The sequence below is a fragment of the Sciurus carolinensis genome, chromosome X (genome assembly GCF_902686445.1).
Source record: "Sciurus carolinensis chromosome X, mSciCar1.2, whole genome shotgun sequence".
Taxonomy (NCBI): Eukaryota; Metazoa; Chordata; class Mammalia; order Rodentia; family Sciuridae; genus Sciurus; species Sciurus carolinensis.
In genome coordinates, this window is record NC_062232.1 from 57,929,597 (window position 1) to 57,942,426 (window position 12,830).

General features: G+C 34.4%; 1 protein-coding gene across 1 annotated transcript in view; it reads right to left on the reverse strand.

Moving 5' to 3' along the window:
- Positions 1–12,830, reverse strand: part of Zdhhc15 (zinc finger DHHC-type palmitoyltransferase 15) — an 89,106-nt gene that overhangs the window by 18,397 nt on the left and 57,879 nt on the right. The window contains exons 8-10 of the mRNA XM_047535127.1: positions 11,502–11,634; positions 9,687–9,813; positions 7,623–7,726 (exon numbers count right to left, since the gene is read on the reverse strand). Of these exons, the coding sequence (XP_047391083.1) occupies positions 7,623–7,726; positions 9,687–9,813; positions 11,502–11,634 (364 nt within the window). The remainder of the gene's footprint in view (positions 1–7,622; positions 7,727–9,686; positions 9,814–11,501; positions 11,635–12,830) is intronic.

Here is a 12,830-nt window from a genome sequence, read left to right on the forward strand (position 1 = left end):
TACCCAAGGAAGTATATTTTTGAGGCAGAAAACATGAATTTAAATTAGGACCCGATGTCCTGTGGCAGCATTTAAAGTTCCTCACGCATACTCATATGTCTGATTAGGCCTGAAGAACTAAGTGATAAAGTAAGGTTTCCTTCAAGCAAGATTCAATGGCTGTCTCTGACTGGAAGATGATTGCACAGAGTATCACCCGAAGAGGTTTCTTCTAAACAACAAAGCTCTTAATGTGAAAGACTTCTTGTCTTTGAACCAGAGCTCTTGTATACCGGATGTACTCGAACAGTTTGAGTTCTGATGAAGAGAAGGGCTCTCACCAATCCTCTCAGAAGGTCCAGGGATTAGAGCAATCTCAGTCCTATGATGAAAGTGTGCTTTGATAAGAGTATCATTTCATCATCTTCTGAAAACAGTATTTTCCTTACATCAATCCCCTGCTCAGAAAACTTCAGAAATTCATTGCCCACAGAATAAAGTTCTTAGTCTTGTATCCGAGACCCTATCCAATTTAATATCAATTTACCTGCTGAGTCAATCTAAAAATCAGCTCATCTGGTCAATAACATATCCAGTATTGTGTTTTGTTAGGCAACTTGTCATGTATGTGTCTTATCTCCCCAAATAAATGTAAGACGTATGAATTTAGAGACTGTACTGTTTAAAACCTGTTATGGGCTCAATGTTATAACTTTAGCATGCACTTAATAAATGCTGCTTTATTTCTTCTGCTGTTCTTTCTAACAGGTGACTTGTCATGGCAGCAGAAACTATCAGATTAAAAATAAATCAAAAACCTGTTCTACATTGAGCAGTACTAATGGCTGTCATACAAAGAAAGTTTTATCCAAATAAAGGAGTAGAAAATCAGCTATATATGAAACACTTCATATACTAGAGGATGAAATTGTTATTTCTCTGGATAAGTGTTCAGCATTTGACAGAGAGGAGATTAATTCCTCAAAGCCTTAATTATCATTAACACCAGAAAGCTGTATTGGCAAATTAAAGCAAATTTTTGGTTTTGTTTTATAAAGATTTTTTTACTTTATAATAAAATATACCTCTTGGGATATATTCTATTAAAAATTACCAAAGGAAATCAAAGAGTCCATATCTAGTCTCATTAGTTGGAGCTCAAAGCAGTTATGGCTACTTAAGGAAAGTTCAGTTCTTTTACCACTTGATTCTTCTGAAATGTTTTTTCTTCTTACACTTGACACACTGATATAGAATAACTAGAATATACTGTGCATAATTATCACACACCCTGGGGCTTGATCCTGTCTTGGAGTTCTTTACTAGATTCCAAAACTAGGAAAATAGAAGTGCTGCTGAGAAGGAGAAAAGCAACAGACTTTATATTCTCTACTAGGAAATAAAGTAAGTCTAATGGACAGAGGTTATATAATTATAATTGGCAAATGCTAACCTTAGGTATTTATATCAAAGTCAAGACTGAGTTCATTTTCTGCCAAATAACCGCAAAATAGATGTACTTGGCAATGTTTTTATGAAGACTCAAATTTGTGGGTCTAGACAAATGATTCATTGAAAGGCCCATACTATGAATTGATGTTTGTCCCAAAAAGTAGGGGGAACTGGGAAGTTCCTGGAAACTCTGGGACAACTTTTCTCTGGAAAGTTCTGACTGCATCAGAGTTAAGCCTAGACCCTTAAGTCTCACTGACTACCATTCAGGGCTCAGGTGACTTGCTTTCTTACAACCTAGACAAATCCACCCCTAAGATAAAAACCTTACAGTATAGTGTTAAGGAGAACCCATACATGAGGACTACAGGTCACTTGAAGTTGCTTATTTGAGTCAATGTGAAAATAAACTTCTTATGCCTCCTTTGTAAGATCTTCAGGATCAATTTTTTTAACAAGTGGGCTGTATTCCTATTTATCCTAAAGTATTTCTGGATAAGAACTTCTCTAGAAACAGTTAATATCATTATTCTATCAGGGATGTTGGGAAAAACAGTTACTTCCAGATGATATTAGCAAGATGGTGGAGTAGGAGATGCTGGTCTTCCTTCCTTGCACAAAGAGCAACATTTTGGCAGCTATACATGAATGACAATTACTCTGGAAGAGTTCAGGAGTCCACTTAAAAAGGGTCTGAATAAGAACAAGATATATTCCACACTTGTATAATTATGTCAAAATGGATTCTACTGACATGTATAATTAAAAAGAACCAATAAAAAAAAGTAGTATCTATAGTGGAAAAAACAACCCAATAATGATCACACAAAAGGGGTGGGAACGCTAGTTTCATTTTGCCTGTATCAATCACCTCATCCCCTAAGCTGGCAACACTCAGTAGGGAAAGGGAATAAATTTAACCAAGGAAGTGAAAGTACATATGTTAAAAACATTAAAACAATGATGTAAGAAATTGAAGAAGCCACAAATAAATGGAAAGATGTCTTTGTGTATTGGAAGAATCAATATTGTCAAATATATATCCATATTACCCAAAACAATCCATATACTCAATGCATCCCATATCAAAATACCCACGGCATTTTTCACAAATAGAGAAAAATCATAAAATTTGTAAGGAACCACAAAAGACCTTGAACAGCCAAAGTAGTCCTGGGATGGGTTTGGAGGAGCACAAAGATAGAGCCATCACATTATCTGATTTGAGATTATTTTGAAAATCTATAGTAATAAAAACATTATGGAAATGGCATAAAGCAGACATATAGAACAATGGAATAGAATACAGAGGGCAGAAATAAACAAGCATGTTCTGTCAAGTAATCATTGACAAGGGTGCCATTAACATAGAATGTAAAAAGGGTAATCTCTTCAGTAAATGGTGTAGAGAATCCTGGATATCCACATGCAAATGAATGAAATTGGACCCCTATCTTATACAATACACAAAAAATCAATTCAAAAGAAATAAAATACCTAAGCCTAAGGTCCCAAACTATAAAAGTCTTAGAAGAAGACATAGGGGAAAGACTTCTTCACATTGGTCTTGGAAATAATTTTTTGGACATGACAGTAAAAGTACAAGAAATAAAAGCAAAGCTAAACAAATGGGACTAAATCAAACTAAAGAGCTTCTGTGCAGCAAAAAGCAATCGACAAGGTGAAAAGGTAACCTATGGAATGGGAGGAAATATTTATGAACCATACATATTTCATTAATAATCAAATTATACTCAACTCACAGAACTCAATAACAAATAAAACCCCAAACAAATCCCTCCCAAATGAAAGAAAATAAATAACAACAACAAACAAACATAAATTTTAAAATGTGCAATGGACATTTTCCCTAAGAAAACAAAAATGGTCATCAGGTATGTAGAAAAGTGCTCAAATCCCTAATCATCAGAAAGTTGCAATTTAAAACTACTATGACATATTACCTAAGATGCAAGGATGGCTATTTTCATAAAGTAAAAAGAAGCACTGTGGGTATAGGGAAAGGGTGCTTACCTACTATGCACAAAGCCCTGGGTTCAATCTCTAGCACCAAGCCAAAAAAAAAAAAAAAAAATCAAAAGATAACAAATTGGTGAGAATGGAGAGAAAAGGGAACCCTTGCACTCTGTTGGTAGGAGTGTAAATTGGTATAGCCACTATGGAAAACAGAATTGAGGTTCCTGAAGAAGTTTAAAATAGAACTACCATATGACCCAGCAATTCCTCTTCTGGATATATGTACACTACAAGTTCATTGTAGCATTATTCATGTTCATTTTAGCATTTTTCACAATACTCAAGATATGGAAATGACCGAAGTATCTATGGATGAATAAATGAATAAAGAAATTGTCACATTCACACACACACACACACACACACACACACGATTATTATTCAGCTTTGAAAAAGGAGAAAATACTGCCATTTGCAAAAAAATGGATGAAATTGGAGGACCAAATGTTAATTGAAATAAGCCAGACACAGAAAGAAAAATACTACATGATTTCTCATATGTGAGGAAACAAAATAACAAAAAAAAGTCAAATATATACAAACAGAATAGAAGGGTGGTTACTAGAGGCAGGGTAGGTAGGCATGGAGAGATGTAAGCCAAAGTATACAAAGTGTAAGTTATATAGACAAATAAATCTAGAGATCCAAAGTACAGCATATGGACTATAGTTAATAGTGTTATACTGTATAATAGAAATTTTCTAAGAAAGTACATTTTAGGTGTTCTTACCACAAAAAAGGTAACTAAGAGATGATTAAACTGCATGCCTGTCGTTATTACCTATGCATATATATCTCAAAACATCATGTTGTACACCTTAAATTTTGCAACAAAAATAAAGAAGTATAATTAAAAGAGTTATTCCCTTGTGCTATAGTTTGAATCTTAAATGTCCCCAAAGACCCATGTGTTAAAAGGCTTGGTTCCCAGAATTGGTGCTATTTGAACCTTGAAGAGGTGGGGCCTAGTGGGAGATATTTAGGTCAAGGACACAGCATTCAGGGATATTGTGGGACCCCAGTCTCTTTCTTTTGCTTCCCAGAGATCAGGTAAGTGATTTTGCTCCACCGAACACTCCCTTCATGATATATTACCTCAACACATGCCCAAAGCAATGGAAACAATTCATCATGGACTGAAGCCTCCAAAACTATAAGCCAAAATAAACTTTTCTCTTTAAAAGTTGATTACCTGAGGTATTTTGTTACAGTTATGAACAGTTATCTCATCTCACAAATAGAAAAGACGATTGCTCTGCTTCTGGAGTCCTGGTTAAGTCTCTGTTAAATTCACTGTCTAAGGAATATTGACAGTGGCTACATCCTCTGGATTACCAGGGATGCTACTTATCAGGCATTCATGATCAATCACAAGTTCAGCAACTGATTTGAAAGGTGTTACTGTTGGGAAATGGTATAGACTTTGTTATCTACTGAAACAATAAAAGAACATGGAATATTCAGAAGTGCACCAGAGCCACACATATTAAAAAATACTGGGAGATCAGTTCTATAAGGAAACATTAAGGTACTAGAGTTATTGCTTCTGGGAAGGCTGAAGGCTTCTTTATGGGATTCACATACAAGTAGGCTTTGACTCACAGCAGTTTCCATTCAAAAATTTCCCTGACAGCTGGGCACAGTGGCCCACACCTGTAATCCCAGTGGCTTGGGAGGCTGAGGCAAGAGAATTACAAGTTCAAAGTCAGCCTCAGCAAAAGCGAGGCACTAAACAACTCAGTGAGACCCTGTCTCTAAATAAAATACAAAATAGGGCTGGGGATGTGGTTTAGTGGTTGAGTGACCCTGAGTTCAATCCCTGGTATCCTTCCCAAAAAAATGTCCCTGACAATCATATCCATTTTATTATTCATAACACTTAAGGATAGTCACCACAGATGCCACCTATCTAGTTTGGAGGAAATGGATCCCAATTTTGAACAAATTAGTAGAAAGTCTTATACTGTAATCTCTAATTTTTAAGTGTAAACTACAGGAATGATCAAAAGTAGTAATAGAACAGATGTTTCTGGATTACTTCCTTAAAAAGTTAAAATGTAACCTCAAGTCTCTACAAAGTTTTTTTTTAAGATCCTGTTAAATCTCAGGAGACTACATGGATCTGTGTACTTGATTTATATATTTTTCTATGCATTTGGACATTCATCAAACACTTTATTTTTAAAAAGTCAGATAAGAAAAGTCTTTTTAAATCCCTTTATTTTTATTACATAAAGTAGTTTCTTTACTTAGTACTTTTATGTATTAAAATAAGGTGGGGATTTCAAAGAAGATAACAACTTCATATAGTTCCTGACTGTGGTATCATGTTTTTACTTAACAGTTCGCTATTAGTATATTTTAGCAATTTATAAACATTTCAGTTGTTTTCATTTTGCAATGAACAAGTACATGATTTATAGTAAACTGAATAGTATATTTTGGGCTAGGAATTAATCCCTGACATCAGTTCTAAAGGAAATTATGTTCAACATACATAATTTTACTTAAAAAACCTTTCCCAGGGATCTATGTTGTTAAAAGTACAAGGACTGTTTGTGGATGATCAGTTATGCACAGAAAATGGAGAAACTGAGAGAAACATAGAATCAACTGGACAAATAGCACAGTCTGAGAACTTGTGTTAGAGAAAAGCACCCTTTTCTAATAAAGTTGTTAAATGCTGGAATGGGTTAAATGAAGTTTAAAAAACTGATCTATGTGATATGGCACAGTCTTGCAAAAGAAGGCTTAATAGTTGATGATTTTGTGATTTATGTATGATACAGTTGAATTCTTCAGAAAGCAAGATGGCATCAAATCCCAGCACTGTGGCTCATATGTATTTGTCTAAATGAGAGACATAACATCATACTGGAAAAAAAAAATCTCAGGATTTGGAATCAGGATACATTTTTTAGTCCAAGTTCTGCCTCCTTGCTCTGTGATCTTGAGGAAGTTATTTAACACATCCTAATCTCAGTTTCTTTAGTTATAAAATGGGGATGGTATTTTTAATAATGTTTACCTAAAACAATGGTTGTGAAGGTCAAAGGATAAAAAAAAGCAGATAAAAGTACTTTATCAAATATAAAATGATATACAATTTTTATGATTGAATATTTTTTAAAAAGTCTTAAATTGAAAACTGTTTCAAAAAAGTAGACTGTTTATGATGTGGTGCTTGCTACATCTACACTTAAATTTTTCTGCTTGCCAATAGGATGCACATATGTGAATTTTTTTTCCATTGTGGATTTACTTCAAACCAGGTTCAGACTCCTGTCTCTGATTTCTATTAGAGTTTGGGTTTTTTAATGTCAAAGTAAGAGTTTGTATTACTTGTGGACTGCTATAAGCAAGTCTGATCAGAAAGACTCAAGGTTGAAGTCTGGTAGGTCAAAATATAATTAATTTTCCAGTAGTCAGCAGGACATAAGGGAGTTTCTTCTGCTGTAAGTTCTTTGGATTGGGTGATTAACTGCTTTCTTTTGTATGTATGGATTCAGGGTTTTTATTGTCTTCCTTTGATCTAGAAATGTACTTTTTTCCCTAAAATTGGATTTCCAAGTAGAGAACCTGGTCCAAGACAATCTAACTGGGTGAACATTTAGAAGACTTTATTTTCCACCTCTGCTCCCAACTCATTGCCTTTCCATGTCCTCACACAGTCTCACTCATCCCAAATACAGTTCGTGGTAACTATTGTAAATCTCTATTAAAATTATCACCAGCTGTTTTATTTGGAATAATAGCTAAAAATTACTCTCTGGATGGCTGATATTGGCAACATAAGCAAATGTTAGTCACAGAAGTAGGCCTATCAGTAGGCAGAGAAATAGGGCTGGTAATGTAGATACATGCACAGCACTCTTTATAGGTCTCCTGATTTATCTGAAAAGTTATAAATCATGGTATTGCAAAGCTGGTAAGGAACCTCCTAAACTACCATCTAATCCTATCTAAGTTATCCAAGTCTACTAAACATATCTGGCCATACTTACCATCTTCCATCCATAGGGCACTTAAGAGGTTGACAGCTTATAAAATCTTTCTGGATGATTTACTCACTACACATTATACTAGTTGTATTAACATAGATCCAGTGCTCAGGTTGCTCAGCAGAGAAGAGACTTCCTTCTGAGACTACCCACCTCGATTATCATCCTCATTGTCTTCCCATGGTTCTTCATTTGCTAGTAGTGGGTTCTGTGACTCATTCATTGACCTCATAGGGAAGGAGTGTCCATCACCAGGACTGAGGGAAAGAAAGGCAGTGAGCTTTTACAGTGGACATACACTTTTTGTAAAGGTCATAATCCTTAGAAATAGATTGTGTGTTCTTAGGGTAGTCACACTTATTTTCTAAAACCTTGGTGAAATAGGTTCTTATAATAGCATCATTTATTTGCTATAATGCTCTAAATTTCCATATCATGTTAGCTTGTCTGCATCAGTGATGTTTTTGTTTATAAGAAACTTGTTGTCCACAATGCCCAGTACAGCAATATGCAAGCTTCATAATTATCATTTAATGATGATGATCCCAACTTAAATCCCATTATCTTACTGTTTTGATTCTAAACATTCATGGAAGATGAGTAGACTGAGAATTGGTGAATACAGTGGAGATAAACTGCCGTGATCTTGTGATAGATAATGCCCCAAGTGCCTTGTCATTTATTTGGCTCATATGGAAGAAAAGTTATTAGGAAATATGAGAAAAAGCCAAAATGAGATATCTCTAGAGTACAGATTTTGGGGACAATTATCTACCTATGGGTCTACTTTGTGGATGTTATGGTAAGCTAGAGTCACTTCCCTGGTTAATTTCTGACTATTAACAGATCAGATATATTGGAAGGAATTATGGTGCTCCTGGCTAGATCAGGTTACAGTTTGAACACTGGAGTCTCTATATCTGAATACATTCCAAATTTAAATCTCAGTGACTTGGATTATGCATTTGATATGACCTGTGCCTTTTCTCCTATTCATGAATGTGCTTAATTGAAATTTGACCAAGTTTATTGATATTTCTCTACAGAGAATATAAGTGTACTAATTATAAGTAAATGGAGCTTTTGTTTTTTTATAGCAGAGAAGACTCATTTTAGACTTCCCTTTTATGTGGTGGTGGTGTGTATTTGTGTATGCAAATGTGTGAAGAGGGTGTAGATAATTGCTGGTAACAGTTATTAATCAACATTACCCAGTGACATAGTTTTGTCATGTGATTTATAGTCAGGAGAGTAGAATATATCACATCTTAAACAAATGCGTCTGTAAAACACTAAGTGGTACAGAGGAAGTATCAGGGCAATGAGTGAAGGGAGGAGAAAATTATCCTTAGTTACCACCTAACCCCAGCAAAGTTTCTTCAAATAAGTGAACATAAATGTATCCCTGTCTGAGGATTGGATCTAAAAGGTGATGCAAGATGACTGTAAACAAATTCTTTTCCAGAGCTTGTTTTGCTAATGGTTAATCTGGTTCACAATGTTACTCAGAGGACACAAGTTTTGGCTGTACTGATTTGTCATGCATTTCTTTCTCTGCATTCTTGTTGTGGTTTTAAGAATTACACACGATCTACAAATCAATCTTTCTCATTTTTATTATATTTTTCCTTCACAAAAGTAACATTAATATTTCATTCAAAATATGAAAAATCAAGAAAAGAAAACTATTTTCTGAGACTATTTCCCTTACCACTTTTGTCATATTTCTCCTCTGTTGCTTTTCTTCTTTCTATGTTTGTTCATGTTTTTAATCACTGTACATACCATTTTGGATTTTACATATGTATACACACACATATATATTCCTATACTGTTGGTATTTAGGATTTTTTAATTTATTGGCTGTAAAGAATTCTATCTATGAGAGACATTTTTTGTACATAGTTCATCTCTGGCTTTAGGTTAGATTTCAGAAATGCAATCACTGAGACAAAAGATATGTAAATCTTTGTAGTTTCTGATACATATAACCAAATGAATTTATAGAAGAAAATACTAGTTTACCCTGCCACAAACAAGGCATGAAGATGTCTATTTTATCATATGTTTGCCTCATGATTTGTTTTTGCCAACCTAGAAATTAAAAATTTGGGAAATAGAGTATCATGTTGGACAGATACCTGCTATATATTATAATCAAAATTGAATTTGCTACTTCAAACCATAGTATCTCTTTCAGTGTTAATAATTACCCACCTGGACCCAATAGGTATTAACCAGAACTTCTTATTATCTCCAAACACCTGCTGTATATTCTTGATGAAGCCAAGATTGAACCCATTTTTCTCTGGGCCACTTGTAAACACTGGAGTGCAGAAGGCCTCTAGGACAGGGTAGAAAAGTTGAAAAAAAAGAGGAAGAAAGCAATAAAGGAACAGATTTCAGCAGTCATGATTTTATAATTCTCCATGAATGTTACTAATTTCTATGATATCTTTTTGCTGTGTTAGTATAGGTCCCTCATTCTTAGTTACTGCTAAATTACTTTGTAAAAATAAGTTGACTCACTTAATGCCAGGTAAGCTTGTTATCCCCTATAGAGAAATAGTACTCATATTTTTAAAAAGGCAGGGGAAACACATGATGGTAGAAATAGTTAAGCAGCCATGGGAGTAGCAGGTATTTGTACTGCTGGATTTCAGGAGTGAAGGAACAGATTTAACAACACTTTATTTGAATCTAAGTGGCAACAACAGCCAAATGGTTTCCATCTGTAGAGCTGGGACCAAAGTAATGACACATAAAGAGATGATAATGACATTGATTTGGTTTTGAAACATTTCAAAAATGAAGATGTTCACACTGAAGCCTGCAATGTAAGAAATTGAGTTTTACTCCAGATAAAATGTCAATGGGTGAACTATAATCACCTCAAAGACTATGAGGAATTGGACCATGTTAGTGCACATTATTTTTAGACTCACATTTATCCCATTAAGCAAACACTTTCACTGTTGGACTCTGGCTGCATCTGACCATTTCCCATTTGTGCTTTGTTTTCATACCCTATTATCATGAAGCTTTTAGTACTCTTCTACTTTGTAGCTGATCTCTAAGCCAAATGTGCTAATTTACCACCCTAGCAACTAAGTGCTACATATATATTTGATTTAGAAAATGAAGCAAATACTTTCTTGGCTGTTAGTATTATTAGTAAATGTATTCCCAAAGTGCAGTAGCTTTTGTACCAAACTTTCCTCAAATTTATTCTAATTAAACATTAAATCTTAAACACTTTCTCCTCACTTCTTGTGTATTGATTTGTAGACAATTTAGACATTTTTCACCATTACTAAAAAATTATTGCACTAGAATCCATCAGAAATAAAATTCTCAATATAATAACAAGCAAGGTTTATTTCTTACACTCATTTTCTAGAGAATAACTTGTTCAACATATTTCTCATTCCCACAGTCCCTACACAGCTCCTTCGTGACTACAGATATTTAATGATTTGATTCTTTTTCAAGACTTTGAGTTCACTCGGAGGACTCTGTTTTGGGATGTACTGAATAAATTAGATACTTCTCTTTATCAACCTTCACCTCCTCTTTCTATCATTTTTTTCCTGTACTGATTCTTTCCTTTGTTTCCTCATGTGAACACATTTTATGTCTTCTAAGTTGTGAATCTTGGGAGCTATTACCCAATACATACTCTAAAGAGCAATAGCCATTTTTAGTTTTGTGTAGGGTTTTATCTACTCATGCTCTCTTTAGTCTATAAGCTTCATTCACTATAGCTTTCCAGTTTGGCAAAATGTATTTTCATCTGTATCAGACTGGAGGCAAAAGGATGTCACTACAGCTAAAATGCTTCATCGGAAGTTTTGCTTTTCCTTGGGAACAAACCACAGGTCAATCTGATATACTCTTAATATGTTTGGAGGTGTTTTATTGTGGGCAGTACTAGGGATTGAACTCAGGCCACACACATTTTAGGCAAGTGTTCTACCACTGAGCTACACTCACAGCTCAGTGTTTTTTCCTAGTCTTAATATTTAGTCTTACCTAAGGTAGTTTTGTTTCTGCTGACAAGCCAACAATGGTAACCAAAGAGAATCACAAGGCTGACAAAAAACATGCAGGCCACAAAGAGGAGAAAAAGGACATGGAACTTAGAGCGAACACTGGGCAATTCCCCCTAGAAAAGAAATAATAAACAAACAAAACAAAAGATTAAAGTGGTAAAGCTTGGCTACTTTCTACACATAGGTTACAGTTTTGCACATGTATAAAACATCTAGGTATAATTTTAAAAAACAGATTCTATAAAAAAATTTTATAAAATTATTGGTTCTGTTTATGATCATACCTCATTAAAGATATGCTTAGTCCTTGCTTAAGTGCAGTTCAGTGTAAAATAGAGTATATAATGTACCAATTAGAAAAGGGTAATGTGAAAAGGGTATATTCAGGTCATAATTGGCATAAAGGTCATATTTCATTTAGTTTGAGAATTATGAATCATTGTTTAGAGGTTATCTTGATGTCATAGTGTCCATCCTCTCACTCAAGGTGGGCTATCCTAGAATTCTTTATACGTCATGTTTCCTTGGACATGTGGGTATTGAAAATGTCAGTGATGAATGTAGGAAGTTAAAATGTATACATAGAGTTTTAAAATATCCTACCTATAAGTCATGACCTGATTTTAAAGCTGCTGCACATTTTATATGGTTGGTTGTTTTTAGCTGAAGTGGAATAGGCGGGTATATTAGATCCTGTGGAACAGCTGTTTAGACAGTAAAACTCAAGAAGGAATTTACTGGCAATGTAAAAGTAGGTGGCTAAAGATTTTTATAGTTATGTGGGACATCTTATTTTCCATGTGGTACCAGCTTTTCTTTAAACATGTAATTCTAGACCAGAACCAATGTTCTAAAAGTTCTGTAGCATGCATAGCATGTAACATTTTGTTTTCTGAAAAGAACTTTACCAAACATTTTTAATTTTGGAGTAAGCAGTTGGAGGAATGACTATTACTTATTTCCTCCTTTCCCATGCGGATCATTATTTTGACAAGATGAAACAATTTGAAATATTTCAAAATACTTTTCAGTAATAGTTAAAAGTGTGTATGTGTGTGTTTTCTGGTACTGGTATTTGAATCCAGGGGTGCTTTACCACCAGTCCTTTTTTATTTTGAGAGAGGTCTCACTAAGTTTATTTTATTTTTATTTTGAGACAGGGTCTCACTAAGTTGCTGAGGCTGGCCTCAAATTTGTGACCTACTGTGTTGTTTATCTACTGTTTTATCCTTTTATAGAATTATTAATATTAAACTTTGTTTTTAGTTTGAAGAAGGTTATAGCCCTATGTTCAAAAATACCTTCTCAG